The sequence below is a fragment of the Acanthisitta chloris genome, unplaced genomic scaffold (assembly GCF_000695815.1).
Source record: "Acanthisitta chloris isolate BGI_N310 unplaced genomic scaffold, ASM69581v1 scaffold19096, whole genome shotgun sequence".
Taxonomy (NCBI): Eukaryota; Metazoa; Chordata; class Aves; order Passeriformes; family Acanthisittidae; genus Acanthisitta; species Acanthisitta chloris.
Genome location: NW_008680063.1, coordinates 19193 through 38409, shown reverse-complemented (window position 1 = coordinate 38409; position 19217 = coordinate 19193). Strand labels below are relative to the sequence as shown.

General features: G+C 43.0%; 1 protein-coding gene across 1 annotated transcript in view; it reads left to right on the top strand.

The window, feature by feature from the left end:
* The window catches only part of DYNC1H1 (dynein, cytoplasmic 1, heavy chain 1), a gene marked incomplete at its 5' end in the record, with an annotated part of 44984 nt that extends 25767 nt beyond the window's left edge, over positions 1-19217 (top strand). Inside the window, 31 exon segments of the mRNA XM_009077584.1 lie at positions 1-152; positions 272-445; positions 549-668; positions 806-926; positions 1698-1893; positions 2542-2659; positions 3580-3795; positions 4314-4526; positions 5231-5358; positions 5763-5916; positions 6677-6823; positions 6908-7058; positions 7247-7500; positions 7673-7807; positions 7905-7999; positions 8092-8266; positions 9702-9777; positions 10565-10725; positions 10969-11080; positions 11500-11560; positions 11935-12058; positions 12396-12509; positions 13775-13945; positions 14141-14358; positions 14529-14632; positions 15046-15257; positions 16048-16201; positions 16977-17119; positions 17489-17657; positions 18266-18393; positions 18828-19217. The exon segment at positions 1-152 is cut by the window's left edge and continues 56 nt beyond it. Coding sequence (XP_009075832.1) covers positions 1-152; positions 272-445; positions 549-668; positions 806-926; positions 1698-1893; positions 2542-2659; positions 3580-3795; positions 4314-4526; positions 5231-5358; positions 5763-5916; positions 6677-6823; positions 6908-7058; positions 7247-7500; positions 7673-7807; positions 7905-7999; positions 8092-8266; positions 9702-9777; positions 10565-10725; positions 10969-11080; positions 11500-11560; positions 11935-12058; positions 12396-12509; positions 13775-13945; positions 14141-14358; positions 14529-14632; positions 15046-15257; positions 16048-16201; positions 16977-17119; positions 17489-17657; positions 18266-18393; positions 18828-18956 — 4625 coding nt within the window.

Sequence of the window (19217 nt, the reverse complement as noted above, 5' to 3'; positions counted from 1 at the left end):
GGAAAGAGTTCACCAGCAAAATGGATCTTGAGAAACCAAACTATGTGGTGCCTGATTACATGCCAGTTGTGTATGATAAGCTGCCACAGCCACCGTCGCACAGGGAGGCAATTGTTAATAGCTGTGTGTTTGTTCATCAGACTCTTCATCAGGTATGTTACTGTTACACTGCTTCACTTATCTCTAGGCCACAGCATCATGCACCAGTTTCCTAAAAAGTATGACCTTTGGCATCCAAACAGATATAAAACCAAGTTTCTGTTCCCTCAAGGCTAACGCTCGGCTGGCAAAACGAGGAGGCAGAACCATGGCAATCACACCACGCCACTATCTGGACTTCATCAACCATTATGCCAACTTGTTCAATGAGAAGAGGAGTGAACTGGAGGAACAGCAAATGCATTTGAATGTTGGTCTGAGAAAAATCAAGGAAACAGTTGATCAGGTGCATATCTCTAAAGCTTTTGCCCTCCATAAGGCTGGAGTGACTAAGTGGATCTCAATGAGATGAATGTATGAATTCACTTCCATCTTGCAATTGATCTCAGGTGGAAGAATTGCGGCGTGACCTAAGAATAAAGAGTCAGGAACTAGAAGTGAAGAATGCAGCAGCCAATGACAAATTGAAGAAGATGGTGAAAGATCAACAGGAAGCTGAGAAGAAAAAGGTAAAACTTTTTGTTAAATCTCTGTGCATATTTTATCTAGTAAATATTTTATTTATGAAACAGAGCCTGCAGAGCAAGGTACTGGAAGAAGATCAACTTCTAAAAGGTAGTATTTTGTCTGTGAAATTTCCTTCTAGGTTATGAGCCAGGAGATTCAGGAACAGCTGCACAAGCAGCAGGAGGTCATTGCAGACAAGCAGATGAGTGTGAAAGAGGATCTTGACAAGGTGGAACCTGCTGTCATTGAAGCTCAGAATGGTATGTTAACACCTCAAGAGATCACACTGTGGGCTTGGATTGGGTTAGCTATCAGAAAAAAGCTTTTCCTTATGAGAGTGCTGAGACACTGGCATAGGTTGCCCAGGGAGGCTGTGGCTGCCCCAACCCTGGCAGTGTTCACAACCAGGTTGGATGAAGCCTTGAGCAACCTGCTCTGGTGGGAAGTGTCCCTGCCCATGGCAGGGGGTTGGGACTAGATGATCTCTTAAGGGCATTCCAACCCCTTAACATGCTACGATTGCGTGATCTAAAACTGGTCTGTAGGAATGTGTTTTGTTGTGCTCCTGTCTAACAAAACTGTAGGCTCTTAGCATGAAGCTGAACAGCATTGAAGAAATCCTTTCTTTGAAAATTCAGTCTTTGAGCTGTCATTTTTGTGCTGTGTATAATCCTGGTCTGATACTTGACAATCCCTTTATGGCCTATGGCTTCTTTTCTGGCAGACTAGCTAGAGAGACCACTGCTGCCTTGCTGCTGCACACACAGCATCCACTCAAGCTGTCCATTCATTAAACTGAGTGGACAAATCAATAGTTTGAGTGAATCACTTTTAGGCAGCAGAGTAAGTTGCCTGTGGCCGTTTGACTAGTTGACATTCACAGCAGTGTGTGTTGTGATAGAGTAGTTTGACTGTTAACCACTTCTGAGAATCCTGGGAGGATTTTTACAAATCCAGAGTACTTTACTGGAATTTGCTAACTGTTTCTTTTCTTCCCAATGAACATTCTTCGTCTTTCTGGCACTGGTTAGCTGTGAAGTCCATAAAGAAGCAGCACCTGGTAGAGGTTCGATCCATGGCTAATCCCCCTGCAGCAGTTAAGCTGGCACTGGAGTCCATCTGCCTCCTCTTAGGTGAAAGTACCACTGACTGGAAACAAATACGTTCCATCATCATGAGAGAGAACTTCATCCCAACCATTGTTAACTTCTCTGCTGAGGAAATCAGGTAAAGTACAAGTGTAAATTAGTTGTGAGAATAAACTATTTACGGGGAATGGAGTCACTGGACTTTCCTCTGTGTAATTGCTTTGGTAGTTCTTGACTTTTTAGGAGACTAATTTTTATTCCTGCCTGTAGTGAATGTGCAGGTGGTACAGGAAACAGACACTGAAGCTAAGGTGCATCATGCAAACTTTGACAAGAGAGCTGCTGTTGAGTAGCTTCAAGGCCTGGTTGCAAAGCAGCATGTTGATGTCCAACGCCATCTTGTTAGCTGAAAGTAGTTTTGGAGCAAAAAGAGGCCAGATTGCTGAGGGCTGTATCCAGCTAGGTCAGCCTCCTTGCTGGCTCTGAACCTGAGTGAAAGGTCAAGAGTAGAGGCACCTGAATTCCCTTCCTACCCCAAATTTTTTCTGAGTAGAGTTAAGCAATTTGTGTGTGACTAATCTTAAAATACTGCTGAATGTTTTTTATCACTCATAAGGTGTAATTTCTGAAACAGCATGTTGAACTAATTAAAACATCCCAGCTACCAGTCAGCAAAACTGCCAGGAAATGTTGATGTAAGCTATGGAAGGCAGACCAGATAAAGGGACACTGAACATCTGTGTGTGGTCATACAGTGTCCTCATGTGTAAAAACCTTTCCCTTGCAGTGATGCCATCCGGGAGAAGATGAAGAAAAACTACCTGTCAAATCCCAGTTACAACTATGAGATTGTAAACAGAGCATCACTTGCCTGTGGACCTATGGTGAAATGGGCAATTGCACAGGTAAAGTTTGAGGAAGCAAAGGCAGTGTGAAAAGTGTGAGCCTGAAGGTGTATGACAGTGTCTAAAGGCTCTGAGTTTGCCTTTATTCAGCTAAATACTGAAAGCTGTTTTGGTTCAAAGAAATGGGTAGGTGGTTCAGAAGTATGTTTATGGGCATTGTAGTGCTGTGCCAGAGAACTTAAGGCCAGTTATGGTACAGCTTTTGCACTGAGAAACTTCAGGTTTACAGTAAACAGGAGTGGATGCTTTCTGTAGGTAATGCCATTCTCCAGGATAATACAATTCTTCGCTGGAAAATGTAATGAAATCCTCTTAATACAGACTGCATTTGTTTTGCCTCAAAGTGGGGCACACTCACAGGCAGCTCTGCCAAGGTCTTGTAGGCAGACTTTTAAATACTTGACAAGTTTCCTGAAGGAATGGGCTTTGTGGACAGTGCCCCCAGACTGAGATATCCAGGAGTGGTTTTACTTGCCTGTTGATGTTCAATACAGCAAAATGCTTGGCTTATTAAAACTCTGCCTGTTAGGAATGTGGAGAGACTGTATTTAGCTTGAATCAGTAAGTTAAAACAGTAAGTCCTGTCCTAAGTGTTCTGTGGCTTCGCTATACTGAATTCTGTACTAAGAAAGGCAGATTAGATCTTTTGAAGTGTTCTCAACCTTCTGGATAACATCAGTAAATCTACAGAGCAGTACAAGGGCCTTGCAAAGAGCATTTGCTTATGTGTCTGTGCTGGGTTTAAACTAGAGTCCTGAGGATTGATAACCAATGCTAAATTTAACTAGTCATTAGTTGTCACACAGGTCAGAAGTGCATAAACTTGAAAAGATGCAGTTGGCAATATGTCCCTGAATGCTGTGGTTCTTGTTAACACGTATCATTTTAGAAAGTATAAAGTGTTTGTTCCCTGTTTGCAGCTGAACTATGCTGATATGTTGAAAAGAGTGGAACCTCTACGCAATGAACTGCAGAAGCTGGAGGATGATGCCAAAGACAACCAACAGAAGGCAAATGAAGTAGAGCAGATGATTCGTGATCTCGAGGCCAGTATTGCTCGGTACAAAGAGGAATATGCAGTACTGATTTCAGAGGCCCAAGCTATTAAGGCAGACTTGGCTGCTGTAGAAGCAAAAGTAAGACTTTTATCTATTAGTGATTTTCTGTTCTTAGTCTCTGACAGTCTGAAATTGAATTGTTCTTCAAACTTGCAAGTGGATTTGGTTGCTTCCCCTGTGCAGTGCATTTGAGATGTTTGATCACTGGATGTCATGAGGCTCATTAAGCTACTGAAACCTGGTTGGAGCTAGAAATATCAGCTCACGTTGCTGCTTGGTTAACAAACAGTTAAAATATATAGAAAGCCTTTGGAAAACAGGCATGGATGTTGTGATTGTACTGTCTTAACTGGACTTCAGGAGGTGGATGTACTCGATCTAGTCATTTGATGTCACTACTGTTCTAGTACTTACCACTTTTAAGTTCATGGAGGTAACAGTTGAAATCAGTATATTAATACTGAAGTGAAGAAACACAAATTTAATCTCAATCTGGGCTTTTAAATTTAACTTGAGTGGATACTTAGGTGTTCCAAGAGACTTGTAGCATGACAATAGTTCATCACGAAAGAGTCTGATTCACCACTCATCTGTAGGTAAACCGCAGCACAGCTCTGCTGAAGAGTCTTTCTGCTGAGCGTGAAAGGTGGGAGAAGACAAGTGAAACTTTCAAGAACCAGATGTCCACAATTGCAGGAGACTGTTTGCTTTCAGGAGCTTTTATTGCCTATGCTGGCTACTTTGATCAGCAGATGCGTCAGAATCTCTTCACTACATGGTCTCACCATCTGCAGCAAGCAAATATCCAGGTAAGGACACAGTCATGAGAAGTTAGCCATAAATGAATTTACTGCAGCAGTTAGGGAAGCTTTAACATTGCTAGGTAAAGAATGGAGCTCCTGGAGAAGAAGAACACCTTGTAGAGCTGCATTTGCTAAAAATTTTAATTTTACCTAATATTTTTTGTGGCCAGCTTTGGGCCCTTCACTGCAAAAAGGACATGGGGCACTGGAGTGAGTCCAGCCAAGGGCAACGGGGGCAGCAAAGGGCTAGAGCACATGGGCAAGGGCTGAGGGAGTTGGGTTTGTTCAGCCTGGAGAAGAGGCTCAGGGGTGACCTCATGGCTCTCTCCAACTCCCTGGCAGGGCTGGAGAGAGGTGGGGGATGTGTGTCCTGCCAGGGCTGCAGGGAGAGGATAGAGGGAATGGCCTTGAGCTGAGCCAGGGCAGAGTCAGATTGGATGTGAGGAGAAATGTTTTCCCTGTGAGGGTGTTGAGGCACTGGGATATTGCCCAGGGAGGTGGTGGAGTCACCATCCCTGGAGGTGTTGAAGGGGCATCTGGATCTGGTGCTGGAGGGTCTGGTTTAGGGTTTAAGGGTTCCAGTAGTGACAGGTTAATGGTTGGACTGGATGACCTTAGAGGTCTCTTCCAGCCTCGATGGTTCTACGGTTCTAGAACATCTTCACTAGAGGAATCTCTAGTTAAACATTAACTGTCTTTACTCCCTGCAGTTCCGTACAGACATTGCCAGGACTGAGTACCTTTCCAATGCAGACGAGAGGCTGCGCTGGCAGGCGAGTTCTCTGCCAGCAGATGACCTGTGCACTGAGAATGCCATCATGCTCAAGAGATTTAACAGGTATTTCCTTCTCAGATGTAAAATTCTAAAGCAGCATTCTCACAGCAGGGAGGGTTTGCACATACTCATTCCCTGTCACTCTTGTTGAACCTCTTTATGTTTGTAAAAGGTTGTCAACTGTGTGGAAGCGTGACAACTCTCACTCAGCTTGCCTTTTTTGTTGTGCTTAGCTGTTAAAATGGCTTGAGCTGAAACTGTTTTGTTGCCCAGTACCTTTAATACTCTGAAGTCAGTCACTGAACCTGGCCAACTTCAACATGAAAGTTGAGAGTTGAGACTCTAAAAGCTCGACTCTTTAGAGCTGAGACCTTTTAGAGTTGAGGCTGCAACTTAAATTCCTAAATCTGCTTAAACATTGTCTGCAGTCAAAACCCAAATAATAAGTGTTTTGTTACTACCTTCAGGTATCCACTGATCATTGATCCCTCTGGGCAAGCTACAGAGTTCATCATGAATGAGTATAAAGACCGTAAGATAACTCGGACTAGTTTCTTGGACGATGCTTTCAGGAAGAACTTGGAAAGTGCCTTGAGATTTGGTAACCCACTGCTAGTGCAGGTTAGTTGCATGATCATGCAGAAGCTGTTTAAATTCTTGAATTCTGTCCTGTGTACTAGAAAAGTTTGCAGTTGTTCTGTTAGTAACCTGCAAGCAACTTTTATTTTCAAACCATCATTTAACAAATAAACTCATGATCTGTGAGGTGTTAGTCCTGAGAAGAATATTATTAGTGACCTAGAAAATCAAAAGAAAGGGTTTCTTTTCCATCATTTCAAGATCAAGTGCTTTAATTTTGAAATGATCTTTCTTTACTTCCACTGTATAAAATGACTTGCAACCTGTTTTGGTGTGTTATCTCTAGTTGTAGATAATAGTAAATATGTGGCTGGTTAGGTAGAATTAAATCTACCCTGAGTGTCAGGGAAAAGTTTCAGTAAGTCAAAGAAATAGGCAACTGTAGGAATAGTTGACTTTCGCTTGGGATGGGTATGGTTTTTGCATCTTACTATGGAAGTGGGAAAGCAGGAGTAGTTCACAGATCAGATCAGTAACTGTTGTTTGTGCTGCTTAGAGTTGGGCTTATAATACATTAGGGCTAACAGAATTACAACAATGAATGATACTTCACTTCTGAGACTGGAATAGCCTAAACTCTGTGCTTGTGTTGCTCAACTCCACATCTAAAGTGGAAATACCTTCTGAATGTGATCTGTGTGCCAAACCAGCTGCCAGTTGATTGTTTACCAGAGCTTTAAGCCCCAGTTGGGTTGGGAGTTTTTGCAAGCATCAGACTCCCTGAACACATCTCTGCTTTTAGGACGTGGAGAGCTATGATCCCGTTCTGAATCCTGTCCTGAATCGTGAAGTGCGGAGAACTGGAGGCAGAGTTCTGATTACTCTGGGAGACCAAGACATTGATCTGTCACCATCCTTCGTTATCTTCCTCTCCACCAGAGATCCAACAGTAAGTAGAAGCAAAGCTGTCCTGTTGAAATGTAGAAATGGGGTGTCAGAGAGCTGAGAAAGTTTCTCATGTTTCCCGTGACAGGTTGAGTTCCCACCAGACCTCTGCTCTCGTGTGACCTTTGTGAACTTCACAGTGACTCGCAGCAGCTTGCAGAGCCAGTGTCTGAATGAAGTCCTGAAGGCTGAGAGACCAGATGTGGATGAAAAACGCTCTGACCTCCTCAAGCTTCAGGGTATGTTTGCCACAAGTAACTTTTGTTCCCAAAGAATGCAGTGGGTTTACTGCAGCTGAGTATGTACATAGTGAAATATCTTCCTGCTCTGGTTTCTCAAAACATCCAATGGCAAAATACCCACAATTCACACAGTGCTTAAAAACTAAGATATCTGTACAATGTGACCTATTTTTCTTCCAATTCAGGTGAATTTCAGCTGCGCTTGCGTCAGTTGGAAAAATCCCTACTCCAGGCCCTTAATGAAGTGAAGGGACGGATCCTGGATGATGACACCATCATTACTACTCTTGAGAACCTGAAGAAGGAAGCAGCAGAGGTCACCAGGAAAGTAGAAGAGACTGACATTGTCATGCAAGAAGTGGAGACTGTTTCTCAGCAGTACTTGCCTCTTTCTACAGCGTGCAGCAGCATCTACTTTACTATGGAGTCACTGAAACAGGTAGGATGAGTTGTTCTTCCTGCCAGAAACTTCATGTCTTTGCTGTTTGAAGCTAAGTAGGCACTGCCTGATCCCAGCCCTGGCTGCCATATTGCAGTTTGGTAGGCATACTCTAGTGATTATCAAACATCAAGATTCTAGAGAGGAAAAACTAAACTCTTTTGTCTTTCAGATACATTTCCTGTACCAATACTCCCTCCAGTTCTTCTTGGACATCTATCACAATGTCTTGTATGAGAACCCAAACCTGAAGGGAATTACAGACCATACTCATCGTCTCTCCATCATCACCAAGGATCTCTTTCAGGTTCAGTTTTTTAACTAATAAATGTCATTCTTTAATGGTTCTTGAAGGGTCAGTGTTCAATACCTCTGTGCCACTAACTTCCCTGTTTTGTTGGTAGGTGGCTTTCAACAGAGTGGCACGTGGAATGCTGCATCAAGATCATATAACATTTGCCATGTTGCTGGCCAGGATCAAACTCAAAGGCACTATTGGGTAAGCATTTGTCTTCTCACTTCACTGGAGTTGAAAAAGGGAGGGCTGTCTTGAAAGCACCTAGCTAAAGTTTTCTTTTCCCTTCACATTAGGGAGCCTACATATGATGCAGAATTCCAGCACTTCTTGAGAGGGAAGGAGATTGTACTAAACACTTCATCTCTCCCCAAAATCAATGGTTTGACTGTAGAGCAAACAGAAGCAATGATGAGGTTGAGCTGCCTTCCTGCATTTAAGGACCTTGTTTCAAAAGTTCAAGCTGATGAGGTAGGTGTTGCCTAGGGTGTGTTTCTGCACTCAGCTATCTTGTTAAGCATTTTAGGTGTCTGCTTGAAGAGCTTCATGCTTACAAGTCAGCTCTCCTAGTATGGGAAGGGTAGCCTTACAGATTAACTAGTAGTTGTGGAAATGAATGTTCTTACTTCCTTTGTAATCCATCTCTGAAACTTAAAAGTACCAGCACTGTTCATCACTTCATGGAGTGAAGCAGCTTCACCATTCATCCAGCTCTGCAGTTGAGCAGCTTTGGTTCCTGTGGTAGCAGCAACTGTGATTCTGCATTTCTTTTGCTGCACCACTATTGTGTGACACTTGTGCAGTAGAGGGACCAGCCCTAGCCATACATTGCTTCATTATGGGCTCTTGGACATGCCTATGTGGAGTAAATCTGGGTAGTGCTCAGCTGCTGAACACTTGCTCCTTCTCATGGCTGAAGTGTTCTAAGAATACATCTTTGCCCTGACTCTGAAACTCATACATTCTGAATTATGTCCATACCTTAAATCTGTTTGGTTTGCCCTGCCTAGTTTTTATAGTAGAAGTTGAATTCTCTTTAATATATGTAATTTTTCTCAAACTCTTCTGCCTGGGGTAAAATAACTCTCAGCTTGGGCTGGGACTTGATAAGGATCTGTAGAATCAGGAGTGCTGGAGGCAGTGCAGCATTAGGGTGTATCACTGGAATGATTTGGCACATCTACAGAAAACATAATGGACAAAGTGCAATTTGAGGTTTACACGTTGATTTTTCTTTACAAAAAACCAACAGAACTTAGAGAAATCAATTAAAATGAGTTGAGAACTTACTAAATGTGCTGGTCAAACTGCAGTCTTGCTCCAGGGAAAACTCAAACCATTTATATGTGAAACACTCAAACCATTCATACTAAGAATCTTGGAAAAGATCAAACTGTGTTGAGTGTTGGACAATATTTGGGACTACGTTTTATGATTGACTTAATAGTCAATCACACTCTTAATAGTGTTTCTGTTTAAAAGTGTTAGTCCTGTCTTATTTATCAAGACTTATCTGTAGATGGACGCTCAAATGCTTCATCTGGTACTCAATATAAATTTTTATTCCAAAGTTAGATGATAAGGTATGACCATTAAATGGGAAAAATCTTGGGAACTTGTGCATTTCAGTGTTTAACTATTTAGCTACTTACTAAAATGATTAAAGATCTGTTTGCAAATCCAAGGCCAATAGTTTGGACTATACCAAGTTGAACCCTACCCTGGCATTTTTGTTTCCTACTGCAAATGGGTGTAGCTTAACACTTTTGAAGTACATTCAATTCTAGGTTTTAAGGCTGAGGTTGAACATCTCTGTTGTACCATGAAAAGGAGCTGCACTTTGCAGCAGGTTTCTGATGCCTTGAAACTCCTCTTCAGGGTTTTTTTGCATTTTCTTTCAACACAGCAATTCTGTATCTGGCTGGATAGCAGTTCTCCAGAGCAGACTGTGCCATACCTTTGGACTGAAGAAAAACCTGCAAGTAAGTGAAGTTGCACTGTTGGTCACAGCAGTCCTACTGTACTGATCTAAGCACAGTTACTGTGGTTTTAGAAGCAATTCTAAATTGCTTAATTTTTGACCTTGATGGCTAGGAAAATCATAAAGTTGGGATTGTGTAAGAACCTTGAGTCTGGTGGGTTTGGTTTTGGGTTGTTTTGGGGTTTGTTGGTTTGTGTTTGTTTTTCTGAGCAGTACACTTGGTTCCTAACCTGTGGATCTTGTCTTTCCATGAGGATGAAACATTATGTAATCTCATTAGATTACTTAATCATTTGGATTATCTTTAGTCATTGCAAAGCTGGAGGCAGCTCAGTACTCTAAAAAGCTCTAAGACACAGATTTTCTGAGGACAGGGCTGGTCTATTGGAATGTGTCCTCCTGAAGTTGTATCTAAGCATGAAGTTTTAACTCTTGCTATCTTAGTCGTTATTGCTAATGTGTTAGGTGTTAGAACTTGAGGATAAGTGTTGCCCTTGAGTTCCTCCCTGCCTGAAAGGTAACTTTAGGAAGTGTTTGCCATCTGTGATCATTCCAGGCTCATTCCTGTAGGCAGCTTTCCAAGTTAAGGATTCTAAGCTTGTATTTACAGGCTACCATGAAGCTGCTTGACCATTATTGAAGCAACTTGAGGTTGTCTGTCCTATCTGTGCTAACCACATGTGTAATGCTTCAAAGTCCAGCAGAAGAGCAGATGTTGTATGAGTGAGAAGATGTGAAGAGGGGATGGTTTGCTTATCTGTCCATCTAATCCTGTCTCCTCCTTCCAGCTCCCATTGGCCAGGCCATTCATCGCCTGCTGCTGATCCAGGCCTTCCGTCCAGATCGCCTGTTGGCCATGGCACATACCTTTGTTTCAACCAATCTTGGAGAGTCTTTCATGTCCATTATGGAGCAACCTTTGGATCTGACACACATCGTAGATACAGAGGTAATGTGCTTGGTTTTTGAGAGGGCAGTGCTTAGTGCCACCTTGCATGAGTGCTGTAAGTGGAGCATTTCTTCCACTTACCCTTCTCCCCACGGTGTGAGGAGTGGATTGTTCTCCTGTTTGTTAGTGTGAAACTGAGAGCAACTAAAAACAGTTGGACAGAGGGAAGAAACACTGAGCTTACTGCATTCTCATATTTATCTGGTGACTGATTCATATCCTTTGAAACCTCTTGGGCCACAGGTGAAACCAAATACCCCTGTGCTGATGTGTTCAGTGCCTGGTTACGATGCCAGTGGTCATGTTGAAGACCTTGCAGCTGAGCAGAATACACAGATCACATCTATTGCTATTGGTAAGAACATACTTTCACTGAATCACAGAACCAGTCAGGTTGGAAGGGACCACAGTGGGTCATCTCATCCAACCCCACTACTCAGGAAGGGCCAGCCCAGAGCACATGGCTCAAGGTTGTGTCCAGGTGGTTCTTGAACACCTCCAGTGAGAGAGAATCCACGACCTCTCTGGGCAGTGTGTTCAGTGCACAGTGACTGCACAGGAAAGAAGTTCTTCCTCATATTCAGGTGGAACTTCCTGGGCATCAGTTTTTGCTGTTCCCTCTTGCTTTATTGGTTTCCCTCACTGAGCAGAGTCTGATCTAACTTCTTAGCACTTCCCATTCTTGGACTTGAAAATATTAATGAGGTCCCTATTGTCTAAGCATAAATGAAATCATTAGCAGTAAGGGCCTTTAGCAATCCTTCTGTCTTTTAGGTTCTGCTGAAGGGTTTAACCAAGCAGATAAAGCAATAAACACAGCAGTGAAATCTGGAAGGTAAGCTCGATCTCATTTTTAGCTAGAATACTTAGAAAGGTAAATGGGGGGAAGTAAATGTATTGGCTAAAGAGATAAAACTGTGAGTAAAAAAGAGACTGTCTTGTGAATTAAATTGGTAGGAACAAGCAGAGCTGTTCACAACTTCTGTTTGAATATTTTCAAAGGGAAGTAAGTTGTGGCTGCAAAATAAGAAAGTTAACCCATTTGCAGTACAGAATAACTTGAGTGTATATAGAAACATGTATGTAGGTTTAAAAGAGGGAGGAAAATCTGTAGCATTGGTACCCATGTTGTGTTACACTCTGTGGTGATTACAGCCAGGATCCATAAGCTGTGCACTAAAAAGTACCTGTTCTGTTTCAAAACCACAGATGGGTAATGCTGAAGAACGTTCACCTGGCTCCTGGCTGGCTCATGCAGCTAGAAAAGAAGCTGCATTCCCTACAACCCCATGCTTGCTTCAGGCTCTTCCTCACCATGGAGATTAATCCAAAGGTAACATTGATTTACGGTTTCATTCTCTGGCAGAGTAATGGGCTTGCAGAGCCAAGAGTGCTACCAAGGGAAGATTCCCTCAGGACTGCCTTTCTGCAGTAAGGAGAAAGGAAAATACATGCCTGTCAGGGGAGTTACTAGCCTTGCTTGCTGATAACTGAATTGTAGCTGACAAATTTATACCATTCCTTTTGCTGCTTCCTCTACCCTCCAAAAAAAAAAGGGAGGACTTTGTGTGCTCACAACGAGGTTTTGAAGCTAATGCAAGCTGTTGTTAGAGGGATTTAACTCAGTGAAGGCCAAAGCAGCTGGATTTGAGTTTACTGACCTTTTCTAGGTGCCAGTGAATTTGTTACGTGCCGGCCGAATCTTCGTGTTTGAACCTCCTCCTGGTGTAAAGGCAAACATGCTGAGGACCTTCAGCAGCATTCCAGTCTCTAGGATGTGCAAGGTAAGGCTGCAGTTGGTGTTGATCATAGAATTGTAGGGGTTTGGAAGGACCTTAGAGATCATCCAGCCCCAACCCCTGCCCTGGGCAGGGACACCTCCCACCAGAGCAGGTTGCTCAAGGCTCACCCGGGTTGTAAACACTGCCGGGGCTGGGGCAGCCACAGCCTCCCTGGGCAACCTGGGACAGTGTCTCACCACCCTCACAGGGAAAAACTTTTCTCTCACATCCAGCCTAGACTTCCCCTCCTTCAGTTTGAACCCATTACCCCTTGTCCTGTCCCTGTAGCTCCTAACACAGATCCCTCTGCAGCTTCCCTGGAGCCCCTTCAGCTCCTGGAAGGTGCTCTGAGGTCTCCACACAACCTTCTCTTCTCCAGGCTGAACAGCCCAATGAAAGAAAATGGAAGAATGTGTTCATTAAAATCTTACCTTAGATGATAAAACCTCAGGTTCTAAGATGTACCTGCGGGAGTTCACGTACAAAGAGGCAATGCCATTATTATCTCGTGACTGACTTTTATTATTTACAAAAGTGATTCTTTTATACACACCTATTATAAGTATCCACTTATCATTGGTTAACTGCTATTACCAGCCCACCTTACACACAGCCTAATTGGTTATTAACATATCAATCATAAAATGCCCCAATCATTGTTCTCCACCTCTAACCATCTTCAGCTCCTGCATCCCACAGCCAGGAGCTGCTTATCTTGCAACCTCCTTTCTCACATTCCAGCTGCAGCAATGTCGTTGAACAGCTTGGCTGGCAGCTTGCTCAGGCCCTGCTAGCAAGGCTGGATTGCTCACATGTCTGTTAGCAATCAGAAATTCTCCCACATGTACCTAGAATGCTTTTCTCTCCTCACCGAAGTAAAGTAGTAGTTGCTGCTTCTGTGGTAGGATGATTTCAATTTTGGTAGCAATCTGGCTACAGAGGTGAGGTGTTCTCCAACCTTGATGATTCTGTGATTAAATCTGATCCTTTCTAGCCTTGTAGCAAACTTTGGGTTTTATTAGTTCACTTCAGTAACAGTTGTCTGGGTTTCTTCTCTCCTCTCCTTAGTCTCCAAATGAACGTGCTCGTCTGTATTTCCTCCTTGCCTGGTTCCATGCCATTATCCAAGAACGCTTGCGCTACGAGGTGTTCTCCAACCTTGATGATTCTGTGATTAAATCTGATCCTTTCTAGCCTTGTAGCAAACTTTGGGTTTTATTAGTTCACTTCAGTAACAGTTGTCTGGGTTTCTTCTCTCCTCTCCTTAGTCTCCAAATGAACGTGCTCGTCTGTATTTCCTCCTTGCCTGGTTCCATGCCATTATCCAAGAACGCTTGCGCTACGCTCCCTTGGGTTGGTCCAAGAAGTATGAGTTTGGAGAATCTGACCTGAGATCTGCCTGTGACACGGTGGATACATGGCTGGATGATACAGCAAAGGCAAGTAGTGTTGTGTGCTTAGGTACAGGTAACAGGTTACTTTAGATCTTCAGTGGAACAGTCTGTTCTGGAAACGCTTACATGAGTAGGCACAAATAATGTGATGGCAGTTTAACAGAGTTCTTGAGCTTGATTCATCAGTCAGAGATGTGAGAAGGATTGTTTCCTGCCCCTTACACTGCTTTTTCCTTACAGGGTCGCCAGAACATTTCTCCAGATAAAATCCCCTGGTCTGCACTGAAGACACTGATGGCACAGTCCATCTATGGAGGTCGAATCGACAACGAATTCGATCAGCGTTTGTTGAATACTTTCTTGGAACGTCTGTTCACTACTTTAAGCTTTGACAGTGAATTCAAACTGGCTTGCAAAGTTGATGGACACAAAGACATTCAGATGCCAGATGGGATCAGGTATCATTTTTTCCTGATCTCAGTGTACAACTTTTCTTCTGCGTTATAAAAAACTAAACCCCAAACAGCTAACCTGTATTTCTGTGCTGTGTAAACATCTGGCTCAGGCAAAGACTTACCTTGGCATTCTAATAGAGGAAACCTTCTAATGAATATTTAAACTCTTGCAGGCGTGAAGAGTTCGTCCAGTGGGTTGAGATGCTGCCAGACACACAGACACCATCATGGCTGGGCCTGCCAAATAATGCAGAGAAAGTTCTTCTCACTACACAAGGTAAAACCAAAACTTTAACAATATCTTGCATAAATTACCAAGGCCAACATTTTAACTAAAAAACCAGAAGAGAAATACGAATTTTCCTGAAGAGTCAATAGCTTTCCCCTCTTCCCTTGACACAGTTTAACAAGGTAAAAGTAAAACAAGATAAAACACTTGAGTAGTCCAAAAACAATGACCAGAAGTTTGTGAATCAATAAAAACCCATTTACATTTAGCCTTGCAGATGGCAAGCTCTCATCTTAATTCTGGAGAGCTTTATTGCCAGCTCTGGAGTCACCTACAGCTAGGCAGTTCTGAATCTTACATCAAGACTAGGGAGAAGGAGAAGTCCTGTTTCTTGCATGTAGTAGGGTATTTTCATCCTGATGCCACTGCTCCTCTGACTAACACTCTGTCTCCTGTTTTAGGCATAGATATGATCAGCAAAATGCTGAAAATGCAGATGCTAGAGGATGAGGATGATCTAGCTTATGCAGAAACTGAGAAGAAGACAAGAACTGATTCCACCTCGGATGGTCGCCCAGCCTGGATGAGAACTCTGCATACCACAGCCTCAAACTGGCTGCACCTCATCCCACAAACTCTGAACCATCTGAAGAGAACTGTGGAGAACATCAAGGTAAGGACTACATGCTGTTTAACACAGGCATAGGAGAAGCACAGGTTTGGGTGCAGTGTGGTTTGGAAGTACCAGTGAAACTGTGTAAGGGTCAGTGGAAGGTGTGTTGCTGCTGATTCTAACTGCTGTAGCCATGTAATGCCCCACTGGCTTACTTGAAATGCTCCTAAAAGCTGATTGATGCTCTTTGAAGCAATACAATGGCAAACTGCCTAGCAAAGGTACAACTTCTGAAGCTTCTCTGTGATCAGGTAGCAAGGAACAAGTGTTTCCTGTTGTACTTGGAGCACGCTGACTGCTACACGTGATATTGCCTTACAGCCAATCACAATAACTACTGCTAAAAGGAAGTGATGGTCAGTGGGGGCAGATGAGGCAGCAGTTTCTGCTGACTGGGAACAGAAATTGCCACATCTGGAGGAAACTTTTGAGATCTGTAGGAGTACCCTAAACTCTAACTCAGGGACAAGCTCCCCAGGTGAATGTGCCCATGATTGACTGGTTCCAACGACTTACTCTGGGAATAGCAGGTTAGAATCTTCTGTTGCTGCTGAAAGGGGATCCCTGGTTGATTGGAAGGAGCTGCAGCAGACAGTCTGCATTAACTGTTCACCTACCTGAGACTTCTACTTTCTTGCTTCTCCAAGGCAGAGGAGATTGTTGATTGTAAGATAGTTTTTCCAGTCACAGTGTCCCTGGTCAGTCCATCCAGGATTTTGGGGTTGAGGTTCTTTTTGCAGCAGTTTTCCAACAAGAACTGCAACTTAACTCTGAATGTTTTGACCATTAGGATCCTCTGTTCCGATTCTTTGAGAGAGAGGTGAAGATGGGAGCGAAGCTGCTCCAGGATGTGCGTCAGGACCTTGCAGATGTGGTTCAAGTGTGTGAAGGGAAAAAGAAACAAACCAACTACTTGAGAACACTGATAAATGAACTGGTGAAAGGTAATGGAGATTCAAATTAGCTTCTCCCAAGGCTCTCTTTGCCTCTTGCCTTCTCTATGAGGCTGTTGTGGTCAGCAGCTTACAAGAAAAAGGGCAGAAAAATTTGGATAGGCTTTACCATTTGACATAAGAAATACTTCTGTGTCATGCTTAAAATTCCCATTGGTCTGGTTTGAGATTTCAGGCTGAGGTATGTAATATTAGGCCTTTTTTTTGGCATGGTTTATATTAGCAGATCAATTTCTAAGCTGAAATCTTAACTAAATTCTCCCATTGTCTAAATTGTGATAGAACAAAGTTATTCATGCCACAAAGTGAGTAATATTGCTCGTATAAAATACTCAGGGTGTCTGAATTTCTCTTTCAAGATTGTACAAAAATGTGGAATTTCACAGACACCCTGCTTGCAGTAATACATTGAGATTTGCGCTGTCTGCTTTGAACAAAAAGCATTCCCTGAAACAAACACAGGTTATTTATCTTCTCTTTCTTTATAAAGAGCTCAAACCTTCCTGCAGACTTGAAGATCAGGTCCTGCAGTGTCTGGCTGTGTGTAGCTGCAGCTGCTGTTGAAGGGTGTAACTGGATGGTGTTTTAAATACAGAGTACACCTGGAGGCAATTTTTCACTTACTGAGGAGCCTTTTAAGACCAAGGCTGATATCCCAGCTCAAGTCTTACTGGTTATTATTGGTTATAAAACATGTAGTGTCAATGTAGTGTGTAATTCCAAACTGTATACAAATCAGACTTCATTCTACTGCCATTTTTCCCAGGTATTTTGCCTCGTAGCTGGTCTCACTACACGGTGCCAGCTGGTATGACTGTTATCCAGTGGGTGTCTGACTTCAGCGAGCGCATTAAACAGCTGCAGAACATCTCCCAGGCAGCTGCATCTGGTGGAGCAAAAGAACTGAAGGTACCTTGTGCTGACTTCTTCTAGGGGTTGGTGGTGGAGCTGGGTAACTACTTCATGAAGTCTTCACATCAGAACTTCTAGGTGGTTCCTGAGTCTGTGAACTCTAGTTGATGATCTCTGAAATGTGACTGTGAATACTTGTTGAGTCTCTCTTGGTCTCACCATGATGAGGCTTAGCAGGCTAAGAACAGACAAAGCCTTAGTATGGTAGAATGACAGAAAACAAAGCCTTGCAGCAAAATGCCCTTTTAGCAGTTACACAGTGTTCCAGTAGCAGCAGGAACATTTTAATGTCAGGTTTTATAGCCATTAATTAATACTGCAGCTGTAATACTTTTTCTTTCCTAACTTGCTTTCCCCCTCAAACAGAACATCCATGTATGCCTTGGTGGCCTGTTTGTACCAGAGGCATATATAACAGCTACAAGACAATATGTTGCCCAGGCAAACAGTTGGTCCCTTGAAGAACTCTGTCTTGAGGTCAACGTTACGACTACCCAGAATGCAGTCCTGGATGCCTGCAGCTTTGGAGTCACAGGTGAGCTTAGCAGAAAGAAGGGGATGCTTGAGCCAGGACAGGATGCCCTTGGCCTCCTTGGCCACCTCTGCACACTGTTGGCTCCCACTGAGCTGTGCCACCAGCACTGCCAAGTCCCTTTGTGCCCAACACCTCTGTCCCCACTGCTCCCCCAGCCTGGAGCTGCATGGGCTGTTGTGTCCCAAGGGCAGGACCAGCACTGAGCCTTAGTGACCCTCCTGCAGTTGTCCTCAGCCACTGATCCAGTAAGTGCAGGTCTCTCTGTAGAGCTTTCCTACCCTCAGGCAGATCCACACTCCCACCCACCTTAGTGTCCTCTGCACATTGCTTGAGGGTGCACTCAATCCCCATGTCCAGATCATCAATAAAGATGTTAAACAGGACTGACCCCAACACTGAGCCCTGAGTCAACACCACTGCCTGCCATTGTAAAAGTTAATACACACTTTCTGAAGTTGTTCAAAGATTGGTATATCTGCTACAGCCTCTTCCTTTTACACTACAAAATACTTCTCATTTAGTGGACTTAGCCCTTAAGTGATACACAAGGAGGCAATCTTGGGATGTATGAAAGCTTTTACAACTCTAAACTCTACTTCAATTTTCAGGCCTGAAGCTTCAGGGAGCTACATGCAGTAACAACAAGCTGTCCCTGTCGAATGCTATTTCGACCATGCTCCCCATCACACAGCTTCGCTGGATCAAGCAGACAAATGCTGATAAAAAAGCAAATGTTGTAAGTATGATAAAAATAAATTTTAAAAGAGCTCTCATATTTAGGTACACTTAGCAGGTTTTTTCCCTGGAGCTTTATGGATACTTGTACCAGGCACCATAAATCAAATTGTTCTTTTCTTGTTATTCTTGGGTTCAGTTGGCATTGTAAGTTCTAGGCTAACAGCAAACAGACCTAAAGATAACGAGGTCTTTCCTTTGTAAATAGATAAGGAGGAGAAGCATCCAAAAATACTAATGCTGTGCGGTCAGAACTTAAATTTACACTTATAAAGGTGAATTTATCAGGACTTGGCTTTTTCTGCTCATATTTTGAGTATTGAGTTTATCATCTGAGCCTAAATTTCCAGCTCATAAGTACCATATAGTGTTCTAAAAACATCTTAACACTCTTCAGCTCTTACATACCTCTTGTGTGTCCATGTTTTTCCCCAGGTTACTTTGCCAGTTTATCTGAACTTCACTCGTGCTGATCTGATTTTCACCGTTGACTTTGAAATAGCCACCAAGGAAGATCCTCGCAGCTTCTACGAACGTGGTGTTGCAGTTCTCTGCACTGAGTGAACAAATTGTCTCTGACTGGTTAAATGCTGTAGTAATTGTCAGCCTCTATGTAGTGTTCAGCTGTACTTTTGTAACCCAGGGTAGGTTATCAGGTGGATTTGCGTCAAGTTGGCTAGAAAGAAAATTGGCTAGAAAGTGCATTGGAAAGGTGATAGGCTAGAGAGATGTCTTTGAAGGAAAATCAGGTAAGATTATTAGATGGTTAGTGGTAAGTGTGATATTTGATGGTTTATGTTATATTAAATAAAAAAATAAAGCAAA